Raw genomic sequence first — 12035 nt, 5'->3', positions numbered from 1 at the left:
CTGCTATATAATTCATAATTTAGCAAGCTTTCTGCTCCAGAGTTATTTATACCAAGTACTTGCTCTCTTCAGTGTCTAGAAAGGTGATTCGATTTTGTATAAACCACATGTGGAGAATCAGAAAGTGGCAGGTGACTGTCAGGGATAGAATGTGCCACTGATCCCCCTTATTTCTGTGCTCAGCCTTGTGTGTCCCCATGTAACATCCCATCTGAAAGCTATTGTACCCAGCATAGCACCTCCCATGTGAATTAGCAGGAACATCCCCCACCCATGTGGCCTGGTCCTTACTGGATGCCTGCTGCATTTAAGCCCCACCTTGGATCCTACCAAGGTGTAGCTGTTGTGACATACTAAGGCAGAATAGAGAGGGAGGGGGAGGGAGAGAATGTTCCTTATGATCCTGAGGAGTCAAAGGCTCCTGTCTAAGGGAAGGAGTAGAACCTCAGCTTGAAGGCTCATCTAAGAAATGACATTTCTTCATCTTCTGCTCAGTACACTGCTCCCTGAAAACTGTCTTCACTGTCACTTTTTGTTACGTATACAAGGGTTTACATGATAGATGTCTCTTCAGGATTAATTTCATAAAAAGCCTTTTTTTTGTTTTTCTTTTGGCCATGCCACATGGTTTGTGGGATCTTAGTTCCCCAACCAGGGATGGAACCTGTTCCCCTTCCAGTGGAAGCACAGAGTTTTAACCACTGGGCAGCCAGGAAAGTCCCAGAAAAATCTTTATTTTTGAAGCACTGATATTCCTTCTTGGAGAAAATGAAGACCCTGTGACTTGTGATATTTCCATTTTTGCCTTGGCTGCCAGGAAGCTCAGAGCTGCCATCATTGCTTTGTTGGAGCCGTCCTCTCACCCCTGTGCAGTTTCGAATTCTTTCAATCATCCCATCATACAGTTGGTTTGATAGGTAGCTTCCTCAAATACTTTCTGGAAATAGGCGGGATATATGAATAAATATGAAGAAACAAGGGCAGATAAGATAATGAGATCTGAAGCTACAGGTCACGGTCAGGATGGACATAGGTTGAGCTTAAGTCATTTCATTCCAGTCTCGGGCTGATTGGGTTAGCGCTTAAGAGTCAAAAACTGTGCTAAGAATTGGGAGGGATGAGATGGTGTCCGTGAAGGCCCTGAGCCAGTTTTATCTGCTGTTTTCTCTTTGTGGATCACAGGAACTCTGGGGCTTATTTCAGGAGGCCAGGCTGCTGCTTGCAAGCTGTGCAGAGCCAGTGGGGCCATGCTCTCAGATACTCACACCTGGAGCGCCTCCTCTACTTGTGGGGCCGACCCTGGGCTGGCTGTGTTAGTCCAAGGAGGGAGGCCTCTTCCTGGCAGTTCCCACATGAGGCTTGGCTTCTCTTTGACCAGCCCCCTTGGGTCTGTTCTTTTGCTCTGCCCAGGACGAGGGCCTCTCCTTGAACATCACCAGCCCAGGGCCCAGGTGTACGCTGCCGGCCACACGGGGCGGCTCAGGGCACATGGTGTCAGTGTCCCCGATTCCTCCTCTTCCGCCCTCCGTGCACCCTGGGTTTTCCTGCAGGTTAAGTCTCTGTCCACGTGGCTGGTGCCTTGCTTCAGGCTTCCATTACTGGGACTGGAATAGTAGCCTCCCGCCCAGTCCTGCTGCTTCTCTTGATTCTGTTCCGAGATGGACCCTGACTCCTCCAGACCTGCTCCGTCAGCCGCCCCAGGCTACCCTCTCTTCCTACGCTGGGGCTTGTGCTTTCCCACCCTCTTCTCAGAGGCCCCCCTTGAAGCTTCACTGACCTGCTCAGTGTCCCCTTCACATTCTCACTGCTGGCGTTGGTCTCAGCCCGTCAGTTCCTCGCTGGTGCCTGCAGGAGGGGTGTTTCTCACGCACCGCTGCATCTCAGAACTGGGTGTAGGGTGGACCCCACTAGGAGGCGTGCCTTTGGGGGTGAGAACTGTTAGTTCAGTTCTGCCCCCAGCCCCACATCACACCTGTTTCTGGGCCTTGGCTCTGTCGGTAAGAGTTACATTTCTGTCATACGTACTTCAGACATCTGTCCATGACTCCCTCAGGGTGACCACCCCCTCTGCCTCCCCACAGGTGTCTGGGCACATGGTGACTACTGCAGGATAAATCCCAAGACCGGGGGAATCGTCATGCTGGGCCGAAGGTGAGGGGTCTGCAGACCTGGCTTCTGTCCCCTGCAGACCACCTAGGGAGTAGGGGGTGCTTCCTGCATCCTGGGCTCCACTGGCTCAGTCTGGGAGTGGGCTGACTGTACCCCATCTGGGCCCTTCCTGTGTCAGCTTCCAGAGGGCGGGTCTGGCCTGACCCGCATTTCTGAGCCCCAAAATGGTGGATTGGGGGGCTTTGCAGGGTGGGGGCGAGGGCTTTGGCAGATGAAAAGCTTGCATCTGTCTACAGTAGCTATGGCCCTTCCCAGAGTGGGAGTGTGGGGGTGCTGGGGCGTCCGCACCTGGGAGAGGGGTACTTGTACAGGTGTGAAGGGCAGGAGGTGGCGGATGCTCCCACACAAGGGGACCCCTTGATGTCTAGCTTTGAGTTTAGAGGGAGAAAGGTTGGTCAGGATCAGAAGCTGGGGAGGCAGCCGGCAAGGACGGGGTGGACATGGTGGTGGTGTGGGAAGGGGCTGACTGTCCGCCAGCCCCCACAACTGGCCTCACTCAGGAGCCACCGTGTGTTCATGACCTCGTCTTTCTTTGCAGTGATGGCACGCTCAACCCCAATGGAGTGCGATTCGGCAGCTCGGAAATCTATAACATTGGTGAGCATTTTCTTTTCTCCTGGAATAATTCTCAGGTCATCCAGGAGGGAAGGAAGGAGGGTCCTAGCAGGGAGCCTGCTCTCCAAAGATCCCACCTTTTGGCATAACTGGCCCATTTGCCTCTGGTTGTGAGAGTAGACATGTATGAGCTTGTCCTTCTTCCTAGAACATGCCTCATCCCACACTGCCTGTAGCTTGTAAAACCTCAAGATGGGCTTCTTAAGGTCCCATGGCCCGGCCCCATTCCATTATGTCTCAGCCTCATGGTGAGCTCTGTGGGGTTGGTCATTTGTGTCTACCCTTTATGGCTGAAGAAAGATGCAGAGAGAGGTTGTTTGATTGTTGAAGGTCACACAGTACTATTCAGCACCAGATAAAGGCAGTGCACAATAGAGTTACCCATGGGCCTTCAAAATGCCCCCACCAAAGCCACGGAGTCAGCCTCCCAGGGAGGTGGCCTCATAGGGATGTCAGAGCCCCAAGGTCACTTCAGGGCTGTGCAGCCAGGATGGAATCTCGATCCCTGTGATTCCAGCCTTTCTTCCAGTGCTGGAGTCCCCACCAAGGTGCTTCCTTCCTTTTCTTTTTAAATTTGTAATTGAGGAAGTAAGCGTGCACGGCTCCCTGTAACACGTTAACCCTTCCAGCATGAGCTGCGGCTCTCTGCTGGTGATGGGTGTCCTTCCACCTGTTCCCCAAAAGCTCTTCCCCAGGGTGGGGGCTGGAGGAAGCGACGGCGGTCCCTGTCAAGGTGGGATGGTGTGAGAGCAAGGCCCCGTCCCTCGCCCTGTCTCCACAGTGGAAGCCTTCGAGGAGGTGCTGGACAGCCTCTGTGTCCCCCAGTACAACAAGGACGGGGAGGAGAGGGTGATCCTCTTCCTGAAGATGGCTTCCGGCCACACCTTCCGGCCTGACCTGGTGAAGCGGATCCGTGAGGCCATCCGCCTCGGCCTGTCTGCCCGGCACGTGCCCAGCCTCATTCTGGAGACGCAGGGCATCCCGGTAGGGCCCCCTAAGAGCTCCCCTGCTTCTGGAGCACTCAGCTAGACGCTTGCTCATGTTTTATATATAGTTGTTCCATGTTGCCTGGCAACCCCGTCCCCATCCTTTTTTCTTTTCTGCCATCCCTCTCTCTTTTTTTTAACCCCTCGTAAATTGCACGTAAGGCAACTTCTGCTAAACACTGGTTTTCAGAGGGTAAGCAGGCCCAGCCCAGCCGGACCAGCTGGTTTTTCCCCAGTGTGGTTTTAGTGTGTTCTCAAATTATTAATGCGAAAATTAATTTTAACTTTTTAAAGAGCCGTTGGGGTGCTGTTGCTCTTGCCTTTTAATTTTTAGTTCTGGCCTGCAGAAATAAGATTTGAATCTATTTAGAGGCACATCTCCAGAAAGCGGCCCTCCTCCCTTGCCTTGTACTCTGTTTAGGCTCTCAGTGGGGGAGGAAATCAGATCACAGCTTTAACTTGCCTTGCTTACAAAACCAATGCCTCTGTCAGCACAGAGAGGAGACTGTCCTGTGTGTGTGCACACACCTGTGTGCGTGGGTACACACACAGTACATCAAGTGTACAGGTGAGCCAAGCTTGTAGTGTTCATGGGTGTGGGCTGTGGGAGCAGGTTAACTGGGTCCCCAGGGGATGGAGAGTCTTCACGTTAGGAGTGGGGATGTGCTTGCCTGCTTGTGGGTGCTCAGTTGTGTCCAACCTTGTGAGACGACATGGATTATAGCCTGCCAGGCTCCTCTGTCCATGGGATTGTCCTGGCAAGAATACTGGAGTGGGTTGCCATTTCCTCCTCTAGGGGATCTTCCCACGTCTCCTGCATTGTAGGTGAATGGTTTACCCACTGAGCCATCCAGTGGGGATGTGAGGTACAGTTAGAACCAGGGCTTTTTATACCGTCCACACATTTATTCTCCACTTTGGTTATGTGTAGAAAGGGCCCTATGACCTGGAAGTTCTCTGTTTCTCTCAGTGGGTGACTCTTCTCTCCTTAATATTTATTTTTATTATTTATTTATTTGGCTGTACCAGGTCTTAGTTGCAGCATGTAAGATCTAATTCCTTGACCAGAGATCAGACCCAGGCCCCCTGCATTGGAAGCATGGAGCCTTAGCCACCGGACCACCAGGAGAGTCCCTCAGTGGGTGACTCTTGGTGACACAGTGGGGACAGTGGTTCTCAGGGAGAGAAGAGACTTCTTTTTTCTTGTCTTTGGTTGCACCTTACAGCATGTGGGATCTTAGTTCTCTGACTAGGGATCAAATCCTCACCCACTGCAACCTTGTACTGGAAGCACAGAGTCCTAACCACTGGACCGGTCAGGAAATGAGAAGGGACTTCTTGAGTCAGTGTCACTTACTGACTTTCCCTGGTGAGGGTCTCAGGTATCCCTTCAGTGGATCAGGTTCTGTCTGCATCCGAAACACTTTGGGGAACTAGACTATGATCGTCCCCTTGGCCTTTATTTTGTTGAGAATGAATAAAAGCTGTCAGAATGGTGAATTTGCTGTCACCATTGCTGTCAGAATGTTGACAGCTGTCAGAATGGTGAATTCCCATTCTGTATCTGCTCATGCAGCCTTTAACTGTGTGGATCACAACAAACTGGAAAATTCTTAAAGATATGGGAATACCAGACCACCTGACATGCCCCCTGAGAAATCTGTATACAGGTCAAGAAGCAACAGAACTGGACATGGAACAGACTGGTTCCAAATTGGGAAAAGAGTACGCCAAGGCTCCTTGATGTATATTGTCACCCTGCTTATTTAACTTATATGCAGAATACATCATGTGAAATGCCAGGCTGGATGAAGCACAAGCTGGAATCAAGATGGTAGGGAGAAATATTAATAACCTCAGATATGCAGATGACACCACCCTTATGGCAGAAAGCGGAGAACTAAAGAGCCTCTTGATGAAAGTGAAAGAGGAGAGTGGAAAAGTTGGCTTAAAACTCAACATTCAGAAAACTAAGATCATGGCATCTGGCCCCATCCCTTCATGGCAAATAGATGGAGACACAATGAAAACAGTGAGAGACTTTATTTTTGGGGGGCTCCAAAATCACTGCAGATGGTGACTGCAGCCACGAAATTAAAAGACACTTGCTCCTTGCAAGAAAAACTATGAGCAACCTAGACAGCATATTAAAAAGTAGAGACATTATTACTTTGCCAACAAAGGTCTGTCTAGTCAAAGCTATGGTTTTTCTAGTAGTCATGTATGGATGTGAGAGTTGGACTATAAAGAAAGCTGAGAGCTGAAGAATTGATACTTTTGAACTGTGGTGTTGGAGAAGATCTTGAGAGTCCCTTGGACTGCAAGGAGATCCAACCAGTCCATCCTAAAGGAAGTCAGTCCTGAATATTCATTGAAAGGACTGATGCTGAAGCTGAAACTCCAATACTTTGGCCACCTGATGCTTAAAACTGACTAATTTGAAAAGACCCTGATGCTGGGAAAGATTGAAGACAGGAGGAGAAGGGGACGACAGAGGATGAGATGGTTGGATGGCATCACTGACTTGATGGACATGAGTTTGAGTAAACTCCAGGAGTTGATGATGGACAGGGAGGCCTGGCGTGCTGCAGTCCATAGGGTTGCAAAGAATCGGACACAACTGAGCAATTGAACTGAACTGAACTGATCTGCTCATGAGACTAGGGGAGCGATTTATTGAAAATGGAGGAAGACCCCAGCCTATTTTTCCGTCCTCAGCCAGGCTCTTGTCTGCTTACTCTCAGGCACCCGGCTCAGCTCTCTCCTGTTCTGTCTTCCTGTGGGGTCATGACTCCTGGCCCATGAGGTCATGTCTTGGGTCCCTGGAGATTTTACAGGCACCTTCATATTCCCAGATCCCTGCGGTCCAAACTACTGAAGCACTTAGGAGAAGATTCACCCTGTGTCTCCGGGCTGGCATAGAGGATCTTGCTGGGCCATGGCGCTTGGGGCTGGCCATGGCCAAGGTCCCAGCTGGGGATCTGGTCGCACCTAGGGGAATGTAAATGGGCATCTGAAGCCCTGTCTGGCTGGAAGGCCCGGTGGCCACAACTGCCCTGGTCCCAGCAGGTCTTCATCCCTGGTCACGGCTGACGTACTGGCCCATCCTGACTGGAGGCTCTGACTTACCTCCTGGGTCGGGGAGAGGAGGGGTTCCAGCAGGAGCTGGGGGAACTTCTGCTTCCCCCCTGCCCTTCTCACCAGGAAGCAGGAGCGGAATTTCTTCTAAAACAACACCTTGTTTATTTTGTCAGCCGATGGAAGATGTAAGTCGTTAGCTCCCATGAGCCATTATTGGGGCTTTAGTGCTTAGAAGCACAGAAAGCGCACGAGACGCTTGCATTTCTGGGTGAGAGGGATTGACAGCACCCCAGTGACAGGCAGTCCCTCGTAAGCCTGCACTCAGATCCGTAATTAGTTCACACGTTGACAGAGGTTTTCAGTGAATAAATTTTAATTACATCTCAGGTTAAAAAGAAGGAAAAGTGCCAGTGCAGGGAGAGATCAGAGCAGTGGCAGCTTTATTAAAGAACTGTATTTGTTCCAGAATATTCTTGGCCCCTAAACACGCCAGCATGGCTGCCAAATGCCCATTGGAGTTAAAGATGAAACACACATGCTATGAATTTCGGAGGGAGCTTTGAACATTTGGAGAGAGTCCGATTATAGGAAAAGCAGTGTCCCATTCATTCAGATGACGGTTCTGGGGGAAGATGGAAGTTTCTAGAGGCTCTTGGATGACGCTCACTTTTTAGTGATTAGGGATGGAATCACAGGAAGCCAGTCCAGTCCTGGAATAAGCTAGCCTTTCTATTATAATACAGTATAAGAAAGTAAATATAAATAATGAAAATGCAGTGTAATAGTCACACCCAAGAGCCGTGTGCGTGTTAACTCACAGACTTGGGCTGGGTGCTGTGGTCCCATTTTACATTTGAGGAGATAAACCTGGGTTAAGGAACTTGCCCAGTCACCCACTGAGAAAGACTTGCTCTCAGAGTCTCGGGTCATGGTTTTTTTGGCTTGGATGTACCCAGATATCAGAGCTAAGGAATTTTTTTTCCCTTTTGGGTTTTCTTTGTTTTTCCTTTAAGATTTTTGATGTGGAGCGTTTTTGAAGTCTTTATTGAATTTGTTACAATATTGCTTCTATTTGATATTTTGCTCTTTTGGGGGCCTGAGGCATGTGGGATCCTAGCTCCGTGACTAGGGATTGAACCCACACACCTTGCATTGGAAGGTGAAGTCTTAACCACTGGACCACCAAGGATGTTCTGGGATTTTTTTTTAATATTTATTTTTAATGATTGATTTATTCAGCTGTGTTGGGTCTTAGTTACGGTATGTGGGATCTAGTTCCCTGACCAGGGATTGAACCTGGGTCCCCTGCACTGGAAGTGCAGAGTCTTAGCCGCTGGACTGCCAAGGAAGTCCCTCCTATTTGGGTCTAAACAGTCTTTCTGTTTGCTCCCCTGCCTACTCCCCACCGGCAGTACACCCTCAACGGCAAGAAGGTGGAAGTGGCTGTGAAGCAGATCATCGCTGGGAAGACGGTGGAGCACCGAGGGGCCTTCTCGAATCCCGAGACCCTGGATTTGTACCGGGACATCCCTCAGCTGCAGGACTTTTGAGCCGAGCTGGCTAGCATGTCCCTCAGCCACATGCGCCTGTACCGTCATTTTTGTACATTCAAGAAATTCCTTAGAAACCTACGGCTCTTTGGAAGGGGGTTCAAGCCAAGTCCGTAGGCCCAGGGAAGAACCATTCTCTGTCCTGCAGGTTCATTTTGTGGGTTCCCGAGTCTTCCCCCACCATTGCGGGATCCTGACCTTCAGTGATCCTGGAGGGTGTGTGTCTTTGCATACTTGCAGGGATGACCTGGGGTCACCTGCGTGTGTGCCATTACGGCTGATGCCTGGTCCCCTGTCCAGGGCCGGTGGGCATCCTGTGTCAGCTCAGGTCTGGGGATCAACCAGCTTGCAGCCTTAAGCTGTGGTCCATTTTGATCTCTTTCTCCCCTTGATCTTCTCCCAGCTCTGGCTGCCATCCTTCAGGGCCCATCTGGCTACTGTGGTGTGTTGCCCATCAGGGGACCCATCCCAGGGTGACTTTACAGCATCTCACAGCAGATCATCAGCACCTGGGCCAACCGCTGTCCCATCTATGTGTCACAGATGGAATCCGGGCAGCTCCTGGGGCAGCCGTGTGTTACCCCAGCCCTGGCACCCCTCGGCAGACAGAGAGCTCCAGTTGCCTTTAGAGAATGACTGGGTTTCATGTTTTAATAGGATCTCTTTATTTCGTGGATTTTTGAGTGGTTTAAATGTTTTTAATGTTAATTAAGTGTGTGGTATGTGGGCGTTTGAAGGTGTGGGTAATGTCCACCCCATGAGGGGTGTCACTCAGGAATGTGGGCAAGCTCCAGGTGGTGGGTCTTTGCCCACAGGACCCTGCCGAGGCAGAGCTGCTGGGCTTCGGGGGACATGGCTTTACTGCACAGCCCTGCCCAAGGGCCCAGGACCCGCACACCAGCAGCCAGATGTACTTTTGAATGTACTTGTCAGTTCGGCCTCTTAACACTTTCCTGTCATCATAATGTTCATTTTTGTATTTTTTAAAACTGAGCACAGTGGAAAACTTTCTTGAACCCTTTTTCTCTTGTGGATTATAAAAACTGGGCAGATTGCTATGAGGCATTTAATGCAATAAACATATATGTATATACGCACACACAGGCATGCTCATGTGTTCTCTGCAGTGGGTGCTGGATCTCAGGGTGTCAAGCTGGTGTTGATGGGCCAGCAAGATGTTTGGTCCAGATGGTGGGAGCGTGTCCTGGGCCCCTGGTATGTAGCGGACCTGCCTGGTGATCAAATGGCCCCAGAGCCCTTCGCAACATGAGATCACACCCCAGAAGGGAAGACATGCTCACCCTGGACTCTGCTGGAGCTCAGAGCCGCCGGGCTTCTGGTTGGCACTCCTTCACCTTTTCAAGACCACACGTGTGTCCCTTGGATGGTGTCTGGCTCTGTGTCATAGCATCCAGGCCGGGCCCAGCAGGGCTTATTTTTCTCACGTCATAGGAGGTTGAAAGCAGGCTGTTCTTGAGTGGGTGTAGGGGCTGAAGGGGCCCAGCTCCTCCATCTCCTGGGCTCCACCGTCCTCCCATGGGGCTGCCCACCTCCAGCCTCCCATCTGTGTCCCAGGCAAGATGAGGACTGAGTGAGAGGCAAAAAGCCTGTCCCTTTTCAGCTTTTATCATCAAAACAATGGTTTTTCTGGAAACACCACCCAGTGCACACCTGCTTATGCCTCAGGGGCCAGAACTGGCTACAGGCTACTGCTTGCTGTGGGAGAGGCGGGTGTTGCACTGGGGAGGTGGGGTAGAGTCTGGAGAGCTGGTAGAGTTTTTAAGCGAGGCCTATTACATTTGTGTACAGACCTCTTTTTTTTTCAAGTTTTTTTTTTTTTTTTTTTGAGATGGACCATTTTTAAACTATTAAACTTGTTACAATTTTGCTTCTGTTTTATGTTTTGTTTTTTTTTGGCCACAAGGCATGTGGGATCTTAGCTCCCTGTCGAACCCACACCCCCTGCATGGGAGGCGAAGTCCCAACCATTGGATCACCAGGGAAATCCCTGTAGACCTCCTTTTATTGTAAGCTGTTTTATTGTGCTTCGAAGATACTGTGTTTTTTTTTTTTTTTAACAGATTGAAGGTTTGTGACAACCCTGCGCTGAGCAAATCTGTTGGTCCTGTTTGCTCACTTCGTGTCTCTGTGTCACGTTTTGGTAATTCTTCCAGGACTTCAGACCCTCCACCAGCAAAAGAGATGACAACTTGCTAAAGGCTCAGACAGTTAGCATTTTTTAGCCATAAGTATTTTTTAGTTAAGGTACATGGATTATTATTTAGACATAATGCTATCACACAGTTTAACAGACTACGATATAGTGAAAACAACCTTTGTTCGAGGGCTTCCCTGATGGTTCAGCCAGTAAAGAATCTGCCTGCGATGCAGGAGACACGATTTGATCCCTGGGTCAGGAAGATCCCCTGGAGGAGGAAATGGCAACCCATTCCAGTATTCTTGCCTGGGCGGGCTACAGTCCGTGGGATCACAAAGAGACACGACTGAGCATGAATCTTTATTCACGCTGGAAAATCAAAAGCTCATGTGACTCACTTTATTGCAGGGGTCTGGACAGAACTGGCCACATCTCCGAAGAATGCCTATTTTAGTTTGCTGTCGCTGTTGGAACAGATTACCACACACTTAAAATAGCACGAATTTATAGTTCTGGGGAGCCAAGGCAGGTCTCACTGGGCTGAAATCAGTGTCAGCAGGCACTGTTCCTTCTGGAGGCATTAGGAGGCGCCCTTGCCTTCCAGCTTCTGGAGGTGCCTGCCTCCTGGGTCGGGGGCTCCTCATCCTCAAAGCCTGCAGTGTAGGACACCCCTGCCGCCCTCTTCCACTTCTGTGATGACACTGGGCTCACTTGAATAATCCATGATGCTCCCCCTATTTTAACATCTACTGATTGTTGTTTAGTCGCTAAGTCGTGTCCGACTCTTTTTCAACCCTATGGACTGTAGCCTGCCAGGCTCCTCTGTCCATGGGATTTCCCAGGCAAGAAAATCGGAGCTGGTTTTCATTTCCTTCTCCAGGGAATCTTTTCAACCCAGGGATTGAACCTGCCTCTCCTGCGTTGGCAGGCAGATTCTTTACTACTGAGCCACCTGGGAACCCCAACATCTACTGATTAGCAAGCTTAATTCCAGCTGAAGCCTTCAACGCCTGCTGGCCATGTAACTAATGTTTTCACAGGTTCTGGAGATTGGGATGTAGGCACCCTTTGCTGGGGGTAGGGGCCGGGGGAGGCAATTATTCTGCCTACCTGGCTTTGCAAACTCAGGGAGGGTGCTGTGGGGGAGGAAGGAGGGCGAGTGGTCATCAGGAAGGAAAACTATGGGCCCTGAGTTGGGAGAGTGAGCAGTCGGGACCCCTGGTTGCTGACCACCCCCATATGACCGGTCTGCCGGCCTGCCAGCCTCCCTCCCAGGGCTCAGGTAAGGCCTGGGACCCCTCAGCCCTCTCCTATGGCCCACTGCTTGGAACCCACTTCACACTGACTGTGTCTGAGGAGTCGTTAAAGCTTAATCACCACGCCCTTTAGTTCTAGCAAGACGTCCCAGGCTGGCTGAGCCCACGCGTCCTTATTAATAAGCCATGCCGGACAACTTCATTAACGAGAGACAGATGG

At 50.4% G+C, this 12035-nt stretch overlaps 1 protein-coding gene across 2 annotated transcripts in view; it reads left to right on the top strand.

Annotated features, from left to right (window-relative positions):
* The window catches only part of AACS (acetoacetyl-CoA synthetase), a 53112-nt gene extending 43606 nt beyond the window's left edge, over positions 1–9506 (top strand). Inside the window, exons 15-18 of one of the 2 annotated variants that reach the window (NM_001163929.1) lie at positions 2082–2151; positions 2708–2766; positions 3566–3768; positions 8264–9506. In NM_001163929.1, the coding sequence (NP_001157401.1) occupies positions 2082–2151; positions 2708–2766; positions 3566–3768; positions 8264–8401 (470 nt within the window). In that variant the 3' untranslated portion in view covers positions 8402–9506. The remainder of the gene's footprint in view (positions 1–2081; positions 2152–2707; positions 2767–3565; positions 3769–8263) is intronic. The other variant, XM_010813886.4, reaches the window with a different exon arrangement.
* The last annotated feature ends 2529 nt before the right edge of the window (positions 9507–12035 follow it).

This window comes from Bos taurus, chromosome 17, assembly GCF_002263795.3.
Source record: "Bos taurus isolate L1 Dominette 01449 registration number 42190680 breed Hereford chromosome 17, ARS-UCD2.0, whole genome shotgun sequence".
In the NCBI taxonomy this organism is placed as follows: domain Eukaryota; kingdom Metazoa; phylum Chordata; class Mammalia; order Artiodactyla; family Bovidae; genus Bos; species Bos taurus.
This window is presented reverse-complemented; position numbering and strand designations above follow the sequence as displayed.